This window comes from Schistocerca cancellata, chromosome 4, assembly GCF_023864275.1.
Source record: "Schistocerca cancellata isolate TAMUIC-IGC-003103 chromosome 4, iqSchCanc2.1, whole genome shotgun sequence".
Classification (NCBI taxonomy): domain Eukaryota; kingdom Metazoa; phylum Arthropoda; class Insecta; order Orthoptera; family Acrididae; genus Schistocerca; species Schistocerca cancellata.
This window is the reverse complement of record NC_064629.1, coordinates 872,703,785-872,721,159: the sequence shown is the minus strand read 5'-3', so window position 1 is coordinate 872,721,159 and position 17,375 is coordinate 872,703,785. Positions and strand designations below refer to the sequence as shown.

The 17,375-nt window shown below is 46.7% G+C and overlaps 1 protein-coding gene across 1 annotated transcript in view; it reads right to left on the bottom strand.

Moving 5' to 3' along the window:
- LOC126184483 (dynein axonemal heavy chain 5) overlaps nucleotides 1-17,375 on the bottom strand; it is a 976,026-nt gene that overhangs the window by 81,853 nt on the left and 876,798 nt on the right. The window contains exon 67 of the mRNA XM_049926874.1: nucleotides 9,322-9,548. Coding sequence (XP_049782831.1) covers nucleotides 9,322-9,548 — 227 coding nt within the window. The remainder of the gene's footprint in view (nucleotides 1-9,321; nucleotides 9,549-17,375) is intronic.

Here is a 17,375-nt window from a genome sequence, read left to right as displayed (position 1 = left end):
AGCTTACAAACCCCTCGTACAGCTAATTTTTGAATATTGCTCGTTATTCTGAGAGTCAAGAGTTTGATTTGTAAGGACGAGCCGTCGCTGAGACACAGATCGAACTCCAGTGGTAGACGCCACAATCAGGGCTTTGTGCACTGTGGAGAGGTACGCAACTGAAATTCCGAGAGAATCCGGCAGCACAGTACGTCGTTCTACACACATGTCACAGCAAACTCAGGGAACATCGAGTTTATGCGGAAGCTAACCGACAGTCGTACTCCGCACGCACCAATCGGGACTGGAACGGGTAAAGGGGTAAATAACAGTGATGGTTCAAATGGCTCTGAGCACTATGGGACTTAACAGTTGTGGTCATCAGTCCCCTAGAACTTAGAACTACTTAAACCTAACTAAACTAAGGACATCACACACATCCATGCCCGAGGCAGGATTCGAACCTGCGACCGTAGCAGTCGCGCGGTTCCGGACTGCTCGCCTAGAACCGCGAGACCACCGCGGCCGGCCAATATCAGTGATACCAAAAGTAGTCTCCACCATACACCGAAAGGTGGTTTATGGAGTAGAGACACAGATGTAAATGATAATGATTCATGATGAAAACAAATGCAAAATAGAAAACAGACTTATTTTTCTCTGTCGATTGCTGTTATTATTATTTCAAAATGACAGGTTTCAGGCAATGTCACCTACCTCCAGGTCGGTTAAACATTATAAAAACCAATAACAATTAGGTTCTGTGTTTATAATATTACAGAGCTAAAAACTTTCCTATGTGATTCCAGTACAAATGTTGTATAACGTACCATTTCTTGTAGTTATAGAGTGACAAATCTTTACAGATCTATCAGTTTCATTGTTATACTCTTACATTCAGGGGTAGTTAAATGAAAACGAGGCAGATCGAAAGAAAGTAAGAAAACAGTTCATTATTTCAAAATTAATCGCCATAACTGTTAATAAATTTATCCCGCTGTCAGACAAGACAGTCAATAACTTTATAGGAAAATGTTCGCAGCTGCCTACGGAGCTTGTGGGCGGGCTAAGGTTGCCAAGGTTGTTTCAAGTACGGAGCAGAGTTTCGCTGGAAAGTCCTTACATATCTTCAACACAGCACCGATCACCTCCCATGCGGCCGGCCGGTGTGGCCGAGCGGTTCTAGGCGCTTCAGTCTGGAACCACGCGACCGCTACGGTCGCAGGTTCGAATCCTCTCTCGGCATGGATGTGTGTGATGTCCTTAGGTTAGTTAGGTTTAAGTAGTTCTAAGTTCTAGGGGACTGATGATCTCAGATGTTAAGTCCCATAGCGCTCAGAGCCATTTGAACCTTCCCATGCGATCTCCGAATTTCTGGATCCCTGAAGAAAAACATCTGTGACCGTCGATTTGCTTCAGGCGAAGATGTTCACGCCCGGGTACAATCATGATTCTGTAGGCAACCGTAAACATTTTTCCAATATGACACTGATCGTCTTCTCTCACAATAGGATAAATGTATTAACAGCTATGTCGAGCCGGCCGCGGTGGTCTAGCGGTTCTAGGCGCTCAGTCCGGAACCGCGCGACTGCTACGGTCGCAGGTTCGAATCCTGCCTCGGGCATGGATGTGTGTGGTGTTCTTAGGTTAGGTAGGTTTAAGTAGTTCTAAGTTCTAGGGGACTGATGACCACAGATGTTAAGTCCCATAGTGCTCAGAGCCAGCTATGTCGATTACTTTTGAAATATAAGGGGCGATCACAAAATTTCTGTTCGAAGGCCACACAATCCAGAACCGGTGTGCTAATTACAAAAATTGGCGCGAGCATTGAGGCAATCATCTCACCGACGCACCATGTTGAAAATATCCCTTTGGTAGTACACCGTGTTCTGCTGCGTGACGAAGTCCGTAACTGCCTGCTGCCATCCTCGTCCGACAGGAATCGTCGACCCTTCATCGTCTTTTCTAAGGGAATCTAAGGTAATCGCATGGGGAGAGATCAGGGATACAGGGTGGTTGCTCGAGTGTCTCCCACTTGAGACTTCTGCGTTACGGCATGTGCGATATGGGGGACGTGCATCATTATGAAGCAGCAACATCCCATTTCGACAGACATGGTGCCCCATATACACACATCAAAAAAAGATTTGCATCACCTCGGTTCCGAGAGTTCCGGAACCTGTACAGAAAATAGGAATAGAGATCAACATAAACATCATTTCCGCCCTTTTCCTTGCTCATGAAAACCACACATTGCATGTTGTACCACCATACAGCGAGACCTTCAGATGTGGTGGTCCAGATTGCTATACACACCGGTACCTCTAATACCCAGTAGCACGTCCTCTTGCATTGATGCATGCCTGTATTTGTCGTGGCATTCTATCCACAAGTTCATCAAGGCACTGTTGGTCCAGATTGTCCCACTCCTCAAAGGCGATTCGGGGTTGATCCCTCAGAGTGGTTGGTGGGTCACATCGTCCATAAATAGCCCTTTTGAATCTATCCCAGGCATGTTCGATAGGGTTCATACCTGGAGAACATGCTGGCCACTGTAGTCGAGCTATAGCGTTATCCTGAAGGAAGTCATTCAGAAGATGTGCAAGATGGGAGCCCGAATTGTCGTCCATGGAGACGAATGCCTCGCCAATATGCTGCCAATGAGATTTCACTGTCGGGCGAAGGTGTGCGCTCGCGTATCGTACAGCCGTTATGGTACCTTCCATGTCCGCCGGCGGCGTACGTCGGCCCCACATAAAGCCACCCAAAACAGCAGGGAACCTCCACATTGCTGCACTCGCTGGACGGTGTGTCTAAGGCTTTCAGCCTGACCGGGTTGCCTCCAAACACGTCTCCGACGATTGTCTGGTTGAAGGCATATGCGACACTCATCGGTGAAGAGAATGTGATGCCAATCCTGAGCGGTCCATTCGGCATGTTTTTGGGCCCATCTGTACCTCGCTGCATGGTGTCGTGTTTGCAAAGACGAACCTCACCATGGACGTCGGGAATGAAGTTGCGCATCATGCAGTTTATTGCGCACAATTTGAGTCGTAACACGACGTCTTGTGGCTGCACGAAAAGCATTATTCAACATGGTGGCTTTGCTATCAGGGTTCCTCCGAGCCATAATCCGTAGGTAGCGGTCATTCACTGCGGTAGTAGCCCTTGGGCGGCCTGAGCGAGGCATGTCATCTCCTCCACGTCCGAACAACGTCGCTTTGGTTCACTCCGAGACGCCTGAACACTTCCCTTGTTGAGAGCCCTTCCTGGCACAAAGTAACAATGAGGACGCTATGGAACCGCGGTATTGGCCGTCTAGACCTGCTTGAACTACATACAACACGAGCCGTGTACCTCCTCCCTGGTGGAAAGACTGGAACTGATCGGCTGTCGGACCCTCTCCATCTAATAGGGGCTGTTCATGCATGGTTGTTAACATCTTTGGGCGGGTTTAGTGACATCTCTGAACAGTCAAAGGAAGTGTGTCTGTGATACAATATCCACAGTTAACGTTTGTTTTCAGGAGTCTGGGAACTGGGGTGATGCTAAACTTTTTTTGATGTGGGTACATTCTTCACTCTCCGATGGATTTCTATCAGTATTTGTCATTGGCAGCCAAGAAAAGAACAACAGTACATCGGTCTTGTTTGGACGCATTTGGTAATAAATTCGCCATAGTTCACGTTTCCACATTTACCGCACGGTCATCGGAAAGACACGAGTGGGACGCTAATTCCTTGACTACATGTCGGTGCTTGTATGTCCATATCGGAGTCGCACTACGTTGCAGATACGCTGAAGCAACGCCCTCAGATGGAAACTTCTTTATCGCCCCTTGTAATAATCAGTTTACTTACTTTTTTTGGATCTGTCTCGTTATCATTTCACTGTCCCTTGCACACACGCAACGTAGGATTGCGAAAGGAGGAGGAAAGAAACCGGATGCCTCATTACAAGGAACCATCCCGGGAGTCCCCAGAACAGATTTTCTCGGAAGACATGATTCTGGGTGGTCGGACTGTGATTTGAACCACTGATATCCCGAATGCGGGTCCAGTGACTTAAACGCTGCACTCGGTGTGTATCTGTCGAGTCCGCAGCTCGTGGTCGTGCGGTAGCGTTCTCGCTTCCCACGCCCGGGTTCCCGGGTTCGATCCCCTGCGGGGTCAGGGATTTTCTCTGCCTCGTGATGACTGGGTGTTGTGTGCTGTCCTTAGGTTAGTTAGGTTTAAGTAGTTCTAAGTTCTAGGGGACTGATGACCATAGATGTTAAGTCCCATAGTGCTCAGAGCCATTTTTGTATCTGTCGAACGAAGGCGACTGTGATGAGTATATGTGATGCTTTAGTGTTGTTGGCATGTTGATGTTGCTGTTGATGATGATAAGGAAAGGGAGATCGGGAAATTCGGTGCTGGCAGATAGACCAAACCTTTAGAGTAGCTTAACGTTTTCCATCGACGGACATATCACCACCAGCACTATCACATGCCCTCACTCCATGATACACTAGAGACTAGTTTGGAACTGAACCCAGTATCTAGCTACAAACTGAGAACTAAGGAACTGTACACCACAGACTGTGCTCCCATTACCAGCAAAATATTAGCGTTGAAACTTTTATCCTCCACCAGAACTGGATCCGGTTGTCTCCAAATCGAGTGCCACTACATAAGTGTGCATTAGCATCCGTGCCTATCAATACAGTAAACAGAAATAATAAAAACTAAACTACAGGGTTATTACAAATGATTGAAGCGATTTCACAGCTCTACAATAACTTTATTATTTGAGATATTTTCACAATGCTTTGCACACACATACAAAAACTCAAAAAGTTTTTTTAGGCATTCACAAATGTTAGATATGTGCCCCTTTAGTGATTCGGCAGACATCAAGCCGATAATCAAGTTCCTCCCACACTCAGCGCAGCATGTCCCCATCAATAAGTTCGAAAGCATCGTTGATGCGAGCTCGCAGTTCTGGCACGTTTCTTGGTAGAGGAGGTTTAAACACTGAATCTTTCACATAACCCCACAGAAAGAAATCGCATGGGGTTAAGTCGGGAGAGCGTGGAGGCCATGACATGAATTGCTGATCATGATCTCCACCACGACCGATCCATCGGTTTTCCAATCTCCTGTTTAAGAAATGCCGAACATCATGATGGAAGTGCGGTGGAGCACCATCCTGTTGAAAGATGAAATCGCCGCTGTCGGTCTCCAGTTGTGGCATGAGCCAATTTTCCAGCATGTCCAGATAGACGTGTCCTGTAACGTTTTTTTCGCAGAAGAAAAAGGGGCCGTAAACTTTAAACCGTGAGATTGCACAAAAGACGTTAACTTTTGGTGAAGTGCGAATTTGCTGCACGAATGCGTGAGGATTCTCTACCGCCCAGATTCGCACATTGTGTCTGTTCACTTCACCATTAAGAAAAAATGTTGCTTCATCACTGAAAACAAGTTTCGCACTGAACGCATCCTCTTCCACGAGCTGTTGCAACCGCGCCGAAAATTCAAAGCGTTTGTCATTGTCATCGGGTGTCAGGGCTTGTAGCAATTGTAAACGGTAAGGCTTCTGCTTTAGCCTTTACCGTAAGATTTTCCAAACCGTCGGCTGTGGTACGTTTAGCTCCCTGCTTGCTTTATTCGTCGACTTCCGCGGGCTACGCGTGAAACTTGCCCGCACGCGTTCAACCGTTTCTTCGCTCATTGCAGGCCGACCCGTCGATTTCCCCTTACAGAGGCATCCACAAGCTTTAAACTGCGCATACCATCGCCGAATGGAGTTAGCAGTTGGTGGATCTTTGTTGTACTTCGTCCTGAAGTGTCGTTGCACTGTTATGACTGACTGATGTGAGTGCATTTCAAGCACGACTTAACGCTTTCTCGGCTCCTGTCGCCATTTTGTCTCACTGCGCTCTCGAGCGCTCTGGCGGCAGAAACCTGAAGTGCGGCTTGAGCCGAACAAAACTTTCTGAGTTTTTCTACGTATCTGTAGCGTGTCGTGACCATATGTCAATGAATGGAGCTACAGTGAATTTATGAAATCGCTTCAATCATTTATAATAGCCTTGTACTTCCGAACAGGCCATGGAGGCCCAACGGTACCGGCCGGCCGCCGTGTCATTCTCAGCCCTCAGCCGTCACTGGATGCGGATATGGAGGGGTATGTGGTCAGCACACCGCTCTCCCGGCTGTATGTCAGTTTCCGCGACCGTAGCCGCTACTTCTCAATCAGGTAGCTCCTCAGTAGCTCCACACAAGGGCTGAGAGCACCCCACTTGACAACAGCGTTCGGCAGACCGGATGGTCACCCATCCAAGTGCTAGCCTAGCCCGATAGCCCTTATCTTCGGTTATCTAACGAGAACAGGTGTTACCACTGCGTCAAGGCCGTTAGCAAATAGAAATAGTGCACGTACACTGATGTGACGAAAATCATGTGATAGCGATGTGCACATATACAGATGGCGGTTGTATCGTGAACAAAAGGTATAAAAGGGCAGTGCAATGGCAGAGCTGTCATTTGTGCTCGGGTGATTCATGTGGAAAGGTTTCCGACGTGGTTACGGCAGCACGACAGGAATTAACAGACTTTGAACACGGAATGGTAGTTGGAGCTAAACGCATGGGGCATTCCATTTGGCAAATCGTTAGGGAGTTCAATATTCTGAGATCTACAGTGTCAAGAGTGTGCCGAGAGTACAAAATTTAGGGCATTAATCTCAGCATAGACAACGCAGTGACCGACGGCCTTCAGATAACGACCGAGAGCAGTGGCGTTTGAGTGGATTTGTTAGTACTAACAGACAAGAAACACTGCTTGAAATAAGCTCAGAAATCGGTGGGGGACGTACGACGAAAGCATCCGTTAGGACAGTGCGGTGGAATTTGGCGTTAGTGGGGTATGGCGGCAGACGACTGACGCGAGTGCTCTTGCTAACCGCAGGACATTGCTTGCAGCGCCTCTGCTGTGCTCGTGACGATATCGGTTGGACCGACACCCCCGGGATAACAAGGCCGCCCAGCAGTGTTAGTGACGTCACACTAAGCGGCCCATAGCCGACGCAGCAGTCCACGGACACCTCCGTACAGACGCGCCTGATGCTAACGATCTTCTGTCCGTCATACAGAAAGGAGCGAACTATAATTCGAACCAAAGACCAAATTATATATATTCTTGTAAACAGCATCAAGGTTCATAACGAAATACCGATTACATATACGGGCAGGAATAGGTTCTAGAACTCCTCTGAAAAGTGTTTATCTTCAGTACCATTGTCAGGTATTCTAAATAGAAAAGCACTTTGTTAGTAACAGACAGCAATAATGATACTTGCAGTTGGTGATTTCTACGTGGAAAAGGAAATAAGCTGTAGAGAGATTGAAAATGGTAAGTGAAGAGAGCCTCAGCCTTTTGCTCACATTCTTACATGTAATGCACTTGGTTGTTTTTCATTATCTTACCTTTCGTGACATTTTTAATATTGTTTCAAGAAGTGTATCTTCAATAGCAGAGTGAACTTCAAATTGTCAGGCTTTTCTTAAAGGAAAGAGCAGTCCCTTAGTATCACAGTGCAAGACAGAATCTTGTGTTCAGTGATGTCTATGTTAAAAGGAGAATATTTGATATCTATCTTTTGTTTCCATTCTTTATTACTGGGGATACACTTGTAAAAATTCTTGAAAAGAGACGTCACCATGAACATATAAGTAAATTCACAATAGTCATATGTTTTATGAGATAAAGCGAACTCTTGTTACCTTATTGTAAACGAAAGTTGTGAGGGTTTTTCTATGTATGACAGTGTTTAAGATAATTTACTTTCAGTGTAATAGCTTGAAAATGTTAAGTCCTGCTGTCAGTTGGCATTTGTCACCACCTGTATACGAGTTTTAAAGCTAAATAGTGTTCTGACAATTATAAAATAGTGGCAAAGTTCCTCAATCGATTAAACTTATTCCTGCCCGTATATGTAATCGGTATTTCGTTATGAACCTTGATGCAGTTTACAAGAATATATATAATTTGGTCTTTGGTTCGAATTACAGTTCGCTCCTTTCTGTATGACGGACAGAAGATCGTTAGCATCAGGCGCGTCTGTGCGGAGGTGTCCGTGGACTGCTGCGTCGGCTGTGGGCCGCTTAGTGTGACGTCACTAACACTGCTGGACGGCCTTGTTATCCCGGGGGTGTCGGTTGGACCCTAGACCACTGAATAACTGCCGCGCGGGATTAGCCGAGCGGTCTTGGGCGCTGCAGTCATCGACTGTGTGGCTGGTCTCGGCGGAGGTTCCAGTCCTCCCTCGGGCATGGGTGCATGTGTTTGTCCTTAGGATAATTTAGGTTAAGTCCCATAAGATTTCACACACATTTGAACATTTTTGGACTGAATAACTGTAGCCTGGTCAGATGAGTCCCTGGTTTCAGTTGGTAAGAGCTGATGACAGTGTTCGAGTGTGGTGCAGACCCGACCTAGCCGTGGACCGAAGTTGTTAAGCTGGCGGTGCGGTGGCTACATAATGGTATGAACTGTGTTTACATGGGGTTGACTTAGTCGTCTGGTCTAACTGAACTACACTGGGACGCTTTGCAACCACACATTGATTTCATGTTACCAAACAACGACGGAATTTTTATGAATGACAATGTGTGGTGTCACCAGCCCACATTTGTTCGCAATTGTTTTGAAGAACGTTCTGGACAGTTCGAGTGAATGGTTTGGCCATCCAGATCGCCCGACATGAATCCTATCGAACATGTATGGGACAATTCATTCATGAAGAAAATCCTACACCGGCAACACTTGTGCAATTGTGGATGGTTGTGGAAGCAGCATCGCTCAGTATTTCTGCAGACTACTTCCAACGACTTGTTTAGTCGATGCCAAGTCGAGTTTCTGCACTACGCCAGGAAAAAGGAGGTCCGATACGATATTAAGAGGACTTTTATAACCTCATTGTCAATTTCAGTACCGCGCTTGACATCTGATTCACCCCTCCTCTTCCCTCTTATCGAGCGAGGTGGCACAGTGATTAGCGCACTAGATTCGGATTCGGAAGGACTGCAATTCAGACAACCGTCTGGTCATCGTGGTTTTGTTTTTTAGTGATTTTCCTAGATTGCTTAAGGAAACTGCCGGGATGTCCCCTCGAAAAGAACACTGATGATTTCCTTTACAATTCTTCCACAATACGAGTTTATATCCGTCCCTAACTACCTCGTAATCGACGGATACTTAAAACCCAATGATCCTTACTTCTTCCTTCCTGCGCAGTCCGCGTGGTTCGTTCGTGCAGATCCCCACGGCAATGATCTGTCCAAGCAGCTGTGCAACTAACCTGCAGCAGAGCGATGGGAAACTGAGTGTGGACCTCGGTAGTCATCCAGAGACGAAAGCTTTCGTGTATATTTTCCGTCTCGACGAGCGCGTCCATGGCTTCGCTGCAGAATGGCAGCGACAGGTGAATGTTCTGCAGCAGCACCCAGCCGCCGCCCGCCATCGAGTCGCAGATCAGCCTGCGGGCGCACAGCTCTTGTCCCTGTCCCATGGACACCGCCCGCAGTGCTGTAAAACACGTGCATACTTGGTTCACACTAAAGTACAAAAAAATACACTACTCGCCATTAAAATTGCTACCCCAAGAAGAAATGCAGATGATAAGCGGGTATTAATTGGAAAAATATATTATACTAGAACTGACATGTGATTACATTTTCATGCAATTTGGGTGCAAGAGATCCTGAGAAATCAGTACCCAGAACAACCACCTCTGGCCGTAATAACGGTCTTGATACGCATGGGCATTGAGTCAAAGAGAGCTTGGATGCCGTGTACAGGTACAGCTGGCCATGCAGCTTCAACACGATACCACAGTTCATCAAGAGCAGTGACTGGCGTATTGTGACGAGCCAGTTGCTCGGCCACCATTGACCAGACGTTTTCAATTAGTGAGAGATCTGGAGAATGCGCTGGCCAGGGCAGCAGTCGAACACTTTCTGTATTCAGAAAGGCCCGTACAGGACATGCAACATGCGATCGTGCATTATCCTGCTGAAATGTAGGGTTTCGCAGGGATCGAATGAAGGGTAGTGCCACGGGTCGTAACACATCTGAAATCTAACATCCGCTGTTCAATGTGCAGTCAATGCGAACAAGAGGTGACCGAGAGGTGTAACCAATGGCACCCCATACCATCACGCCGGGCGATGCGCCAGTATGGCGATGACGAATACACGCTTCCAATGTGCGTTCACCACAATGTCGCCAAACACGGATGCAGCCATCATGATGCTGTAAACAGAACCTTGATTCATCTGAAAAGATAACGTTATGCCATTCGTGCACCCAGGTTCGTCGTTGAGTACACCATCACAGGCGCTCCTGTCTGTGATGCAGCGTCAAGGGTAACCGCAGCCATGTTCTCCGAGCTGATAGTGCATGATCCTGCAAACGTCGTCGAACTGTTCGTGCAGATGGTTGTTGTCTTCCAAGCGTCCCCATCTGTTGACTCGGGGATCGAGACGTGGCTGCACGATCCGTTACAGCCATGCGGACAAGATGCCTGTCATCTCGACTGCTAGTGATACGAGGCCGTTGGGATCCAGCACGGCGCTCCGTATTACCCTCCGGAACCCACCGACTCCATATTCTGCTAACAGTCATTGGATCTCGACCAACACGAGCAGCAATGTCGCGATACGATAAACCGCAATCGCGATAGGCTACAATCCGACCTTTATCAAAGTCGGAAACGTGATGGTACGCCTTTCTCCTCCTTACACGAGGCATCACAACAACGTTTCACCAGGCAACGCCGGTCAACTGCTGTTTGTGTATGAGAAATCGGTTGGAAACTTTCCTCATGTCAGCACGTTGTAGGTGTCACCACCGGCGCCAACCTTGTGTGAATGCTCTGAAAAGCTAATCATTTGCATATCACAGCATCTTCTTTCTGTTGGTTAAATTTCGCGTTTGTAGCACGTCATCTTGGTGGTGTAGCAATTTTAATGGCCAGTAGTGTAGATAGTTCAGTAAGAAAAAGATGGTTTTTTATTTGTTTAACAACTTCGCAGCTGCTTTGCTGATCAACCTCACTGCTTATTACAGCAATGAATATTTTTCGACAAGTTTTCTTTTTACTTACATAATACACCCACAGTTGGTCTTAAAATCATTACCGACAAGGCAGAAGTGATGGTGCAGGGGACCAGTGTAGAGAGCACTATCGAAAGACGTAGATCTGAGTTTGTGTTATGCAGAAACCTTTAAATACCTGAGTGTAATGCTCGTCACCTTCGTGACATTCCAAACTTGCAGTAGCCCAATGAATACAGCCTGTCTTGGCTGGATATGCTTTTGTCGAACCTGGAGTTATAGCTGGGGATTACAGGGTGTGGACAAAAATACGGAAACACCGAAAATACAACACAATACCACTCCTAATACGGTGTATAAAAACCGCTGGCTTTCAAAACAGCGTCCAGTCATCTCGGAATGGATAAATACAGGTTCTGTATGGTTATCAAGAAATTCCTGCAAAATAATGGCAAGATCAGGTAGCGATGATGAATGGCAAGATCAGGTAGCGATGATGGAGATGGACATCGATCATGCACCCTTCTCTCCAAAGCAGATCACAAAGACTCAATGATATTGAGATCTGGTGACTGTGGTCGTCAGGGAAGATGCGTCAGTTCATCCTCATGCTCACGAATCCGGCCCTGGACGATGCAAGCTTTGTGAACAGAGGCCCTGCCATTTTGGAGCACAGAATCACCATCGGGGAACAAACTTTGTACCATGGGATAGACCTGATCAGCCAAAATGGTTACACAATGCTTGGCAGTAATGCAACGTTGGAGAGTAATCATGGAGCCCATGGAATACCACGATATGGCTGCGCAGATCACCGCCGAACCCCCTCCCTGTTTCACTCTTGGGACGAAAACTCCGCCAGAAGTTGAACACAATGTGAAACAAGAGTCATCCGTCTGAATTACTTTCTCCTATTGCTCCATAGTCCAGGTTTTATGGCTTCAGTAGTACCTTTTCCTGTTACGGGCATTTGCATCACTGAGGAGTGGTTTTAGAATGCCCGCTCGCCTTGCAGTTTCCCGCTTCGGGAGCTGTCTTCGTGTTGTTCTGGTGCTATCCTCTTCAATAACTCAAGACATACTGTCATCGCGTTGTGACTTAGTGCATAATGTTTTTCCGCTTTTCCCGTATTAGGTATAAATCTTCAATACGGTGCCTCTTGAAACGCCAAACACTTCAACTACCTTAGTTACGGAAGCAGCCACTATACGACCACCAACAATTTGCCTACCTTCGAACACACTGAGCGACATAATGAACACACAACTGTAGAGAACACTGTTGTGCCCACGACTGACACTTGCAACGTATTGAGGACATTCCAGAATGCTATTCGTGTCCAAATACAACAGCCCAACGAGCGGACTTGGCTAGCATGTGCATTTATGTTCAAGCATGAATTTATTGCGGTGTTTCAATATTTTTGTCGAACCGCTGTAATGACTGCCGCCAGCCCTCCGTGACCATAAATACTTTATTGACCACAGTGTGGCGCACCGGCGGAATGATGTGTATCAAAGGGAGTGGAGATCTTGGCAAGGATGGCACGAACCTTTACAGAAATATCCTCAACCTCGAGCTGTGCTGTGTGCCGATGAGGAGAATGGCTGTTGAGGCATAACAGTCTTTAGTTGACAATATTTGTGCCACTTGCTGCACGCCATTTGTATAAAACATACCTAAGAACTGTCTCTGTCTGGGAACATTTGTAGTTCCATAGTTGCTCGTGGAATGACAAAGGATCTTACGTCAGTTACAAACACTCCTAGCGGTTCGGGTGGCCTGTTAGGCTGTATTAACACCCATACGACAAAGAGACCCTGCGTGGCCACTCCATCAGAGGAGACTGTCGACAGTGGAGAAACTATTATCAGTAACAAACCACATCAGGTCGTAAATAACGTATACATTGTAATTACGCGATTAGAAGGTATGTACATTCGATAAGCTGTGATCTTTCCACATGCGTCACAGGGAATTGCAGGATCATTAAAATGAATTAAAAAACTGGGAAACGGTGGACTTCTGATGGTGACAACAAGAGCTGCTCAAGCATACGTACTACTGGGGGTTAAATCGCTAGGAGATGGTGGTTTAACTACACAGCTACACACCGCTCTCAATTACAGTAAAGGGAAATCAGATGCAGGGACATAATGCATATGGATAACAAGAAACTACAACAGGAATTGGAAGGTAAAGGTGTGACTGACGTCTTGAAAATTATGAACTGTGGGCCTGAAAAGATGTCAGCCTTTATTATGGCATCAAATGCACCGAAATTACGTGCGAACATTGGAACATGTTTCAACCACCGTAGGTTAAGCCCAATATACCTAACCTGAAGCGACGCTTCATATACCATCATTTTCGGCACACCACCATGGGATGCAAAGATCAAGTGACGTACAGCAGACGTGGTTTGACTGCCAAGGAAAGAAATACTCCCTGTACAGTTCCACCATTGTGAGTGAATTTCTTGCAACAATACAAAGTACAATGTAGGCAATGTTTGGTCTTCATGGAGGATAAAAAATATCGGAAATCAATGTCACTCAAAGTCTGGTATACTGTAAGACATTTGAGGCAATACGGCCATTGGCTTTCGAAGTCCGCAATGAAGCAGCTTGCATCAAAGATAAATGTTGGCATACAGTTAATGACAGCATATAAAGTATAAGAGCATGTATCTGTAAATGTAGCTGAAAAGCTGCTCCACTGACTAAACCAAAATGTACTCATACGTATACAGCGGAAACAAATACTGGCAACAGAATGTGTTTATGAGAAGATTGGTGCTTCTTAACGGAAGGCAGAAAAATGTAAACTAAAAATATTCCTGGTAGAACAGTCTTAACAACGTCCTAAAAATCCAACAAGAAACTAGGAAGATTTGGCGCAAAACCGTCAGACCGTGCGATCATGTTCCTGTCTGACGTATTAGATGATGACCATTCACACGATGATGGGTATGGTGAGTCATGGTACACGGTTCGTTTATTAAGCACAATACACTAGTTACACAGAACACAAGCACAGTACTCCAAACAAACTCCAGGTGAAGTCGACTACGAGCTGTATGTGTGAATCCGTCCGGCACAGTGAACCTCACAAAGTCAATTTCCGTCGTGGTGGTCGTCGTAGAATTAACAGCCGGTTCACAGCGTCTGATCAGTGAGCGAGGACAACACGCAAGCGGTCCTCCGCTAGGTGTGTTGGCACCTCTGTTCTTAGCGGGAAGAAGCTGACTGGGGCCAGTGGAACCTATGCAAACTGATCGCATGTATCGATATCAGAATCGCTGGATATAGCAGGGTATGTTGATATCTGCCTGAAGCAACCAGCAAGACCCTCAAGTAAACCTTCCCCCAACAATGCAAGGAAAGAAAGCAAAAACCTCAGTGCTAAGTGACTCCCATACTAAAGTGGAGCCGGCCGGCGTGGCCGTGCGGTTCTAGGCGCTTCAGTCTGGAACCGCGCGACCACTACGGTCGCAGGTTCGAATCCTGCCTCGGGCATGGATGTGTGTGATGTCCTTAGGTTAGTTAGGTTTAAGTAGTTCTAAATTCTAGGGGACTGATGACCACAGATGTTAAGTCCCATAGTGCTCAGAGCCATTTGAGCTAAAGTGGAACATCAACGAGTTCAGGAGTCATGCGGAGGAACTAAGTTCTAGTACAGGGAATACCGGTGTATATATGTCTCCAACAGACATACTTTAAAGTTATTGACACCTCTTTGCTGCGTGGTTAGATCCTCCACAAAAAGGCTAGCTTAGTGAGGAGAGAGCTAAAGCAACAGTGGATATTTTTTCGAAACAATGTATACCACACCTTGCATACCCCTCACTAGCAGGTTACAAGCGGTTGTTCTATCAGTGCATGTTCATTACGGGTTAACAGTATGTTCCCGCTACATATCCCCACACGTAATTCTATAATGAGAAGCTCTTACTGAACTTTTCGTATAACTTCTCCAATTATCCGTCCTATGTGTGGATTTCAGAGCACACAATGTGCTACAGGGGCTCAGCACCTGGCAGTCCCGGGGTATGAGCCACTGACATCCTTCTAAGCTCATCACATACAAGTCTATTGAACAGTAGCACTGCTACAGGATCGTTCATTGGTTTCCAGCCCTCATATACACTGCTCAATGGGAATTAGTCTATGAGCCGCGCGGGGTAGCCGCGCGTTCTAGGGAGTCTTGCACGGTTCGCGTGCCTCCCCCCGTCGGAGGTTCGAGTCCTCCCTCGGGCATGGGTGAGTGTGTCGTCCTTAGAGTAAGTTAGTTTAAGTTAGATTAAGTGGTATGAAAGCTTAGGGACCGATGACCTCAGTCCCATAAGACCTTACCACAAATTTCCAAATTTCAAAAATTAGTCTATGACTTGCACGCCACAGACCACTTTATCGTTTACCTACCAGACAGAGCAGTGATCGGAATAAAGCAGCCACAATGGGTGTTCGGTAAGGCAAGTACTGCGGAAGCGTATGCAAAAGAGGAGCACTAATTGTTACAAAGTTAATTAACTTTAGCACCTGATGGAAACAAAAGTCAATGTTCATCGCAACAAGCATCCTGCGTATTTTCTCCTCTGTATTACTACGGATTACATGCGCCTGTTCACATTTGTACTTTTAAAGGAGAGCGTGTGAGGGGCCATAGTTGAAATCTGCTGCGTCAAGGGGGAATTGTCCAATCACCTGGTGTCTTCTACAGATGCCCTATCCCAGAAGCAGCAGGTAAGTCATGGTGTTTGAGTCCCTCTATATGAAGCTACAAGAAACAATCTGATGAATGGGCTAAGGCTCTGAACAGTATCAAATAAGAAGTCAAATTTCAAAGAGGGAAGCCGAAGGCTTTTACTGAGCGATAAAGGTAGCCGTCAAAGTCATAAGCTGCAAACAAATAGTGCAATAAATATTCGACTACAATGTCACATATAATACAATCAAATACGTTACGATTGTCAAAATACTTCGCATAGTTTACAGTGACATATGAAAATAGACTCCCTAATTACGCCTCTACTTTACATTGCTCGCAGACCTACTTTTACATAATCGGCGGGGAGCTAAGTAACCCTTTGGTGGTCGCGCGGGGTGTCCAGAACACCCCAGAGGAAGTAATGTGGGAGCCTTGAGCAAAAATAGCCGGCCGGTGTGGCCGAGCCGTTCTAGGCGCTTCAGTCTGGAACCGCGTGACTGCTATGGTCGCAGGTTCGAATCCTGCCTCGGGCATGGATGTGTGTGATGTTCTTAGGTTAGTTAGGTTTAAGTAGTTCTAAGTTCTAGGGGACTGATGGCCTCAGATGTTAAGTCCCACAGTGCTCAGAGCCATTTGAAGCAATTTTTTGAGCAAAAATAGCATACATAATGGAAGCTCGAGTTCCAAGAAAATATGCAGCAATATGTCTTCGGGTGTCAACAACACTTTGCGCGGCTCTCTGTGTTACTGTGTGTTGAAAAAGTTTATAGTTGTATTCCGTAGCAGTTGTTTGTCTCTTGTGACTGTGTGGTTAATTCAGCAGTGGATCCATACGGAGTAGGACCAGAAAGAGTGCAGAAGCTTCTGCAAGAGGTATTAGACGAATGTTCTGAAGAAGAGGACAAGGAAGAAGAGGAAACAGACAGTCGTGAAGCTCCATCTCTAGAGATGGGGGATCCGCTCTTGAACTAATTCATAGAGTTGAATCTTTCAAAGGAGTGAACAATCAGTGATTCAGAAAAAAAGAACGGTAGCTCCAAACGTTTCCCACGGCAGAGAGAGAGAGAGAGAGAGAGAGACGGAGCATATCAGCAGCGCCTCTGCTGGTCAGAGCACAGTGCACGCCACACAACACAGCCAGCGCCGGCCTCTGCCCTGCTTCTACCTTGGCCGCCTGCATTGTGCAGTGCCCCATTGGATTTTGTGTTTCACATATGCTGTGCCATCTCTGTGCGTCGTCTGCCGTGTGCAGTGTCTGGCGCAGCTTAACTTCGCATCGCACTCTGTTGGCGATCGCTTCAGTTGCATGTCCTGCCCTCTGGGCAGTTGATGCGAACAACAGGACAGAGAGCCACCTAGCGGATAACATAGGAACTACTTGCAAAAACCTGCTCGCAAGGGAACGGACGATTTGTCTCGGAGCGGGTGAGTTCACCGCACCCCCCACCCTCGGAACTCGCCCGCTCAACGCTCACCCCACAGTCTCGACTCTAGCCAGAGCGTTGAGCAAAGCGACTCAGGTGTCACTCTGGTCTCTGCAGTCTCAGCTCATGCAGTAATACAACTCGCGGCTCGACCTGCTCGACT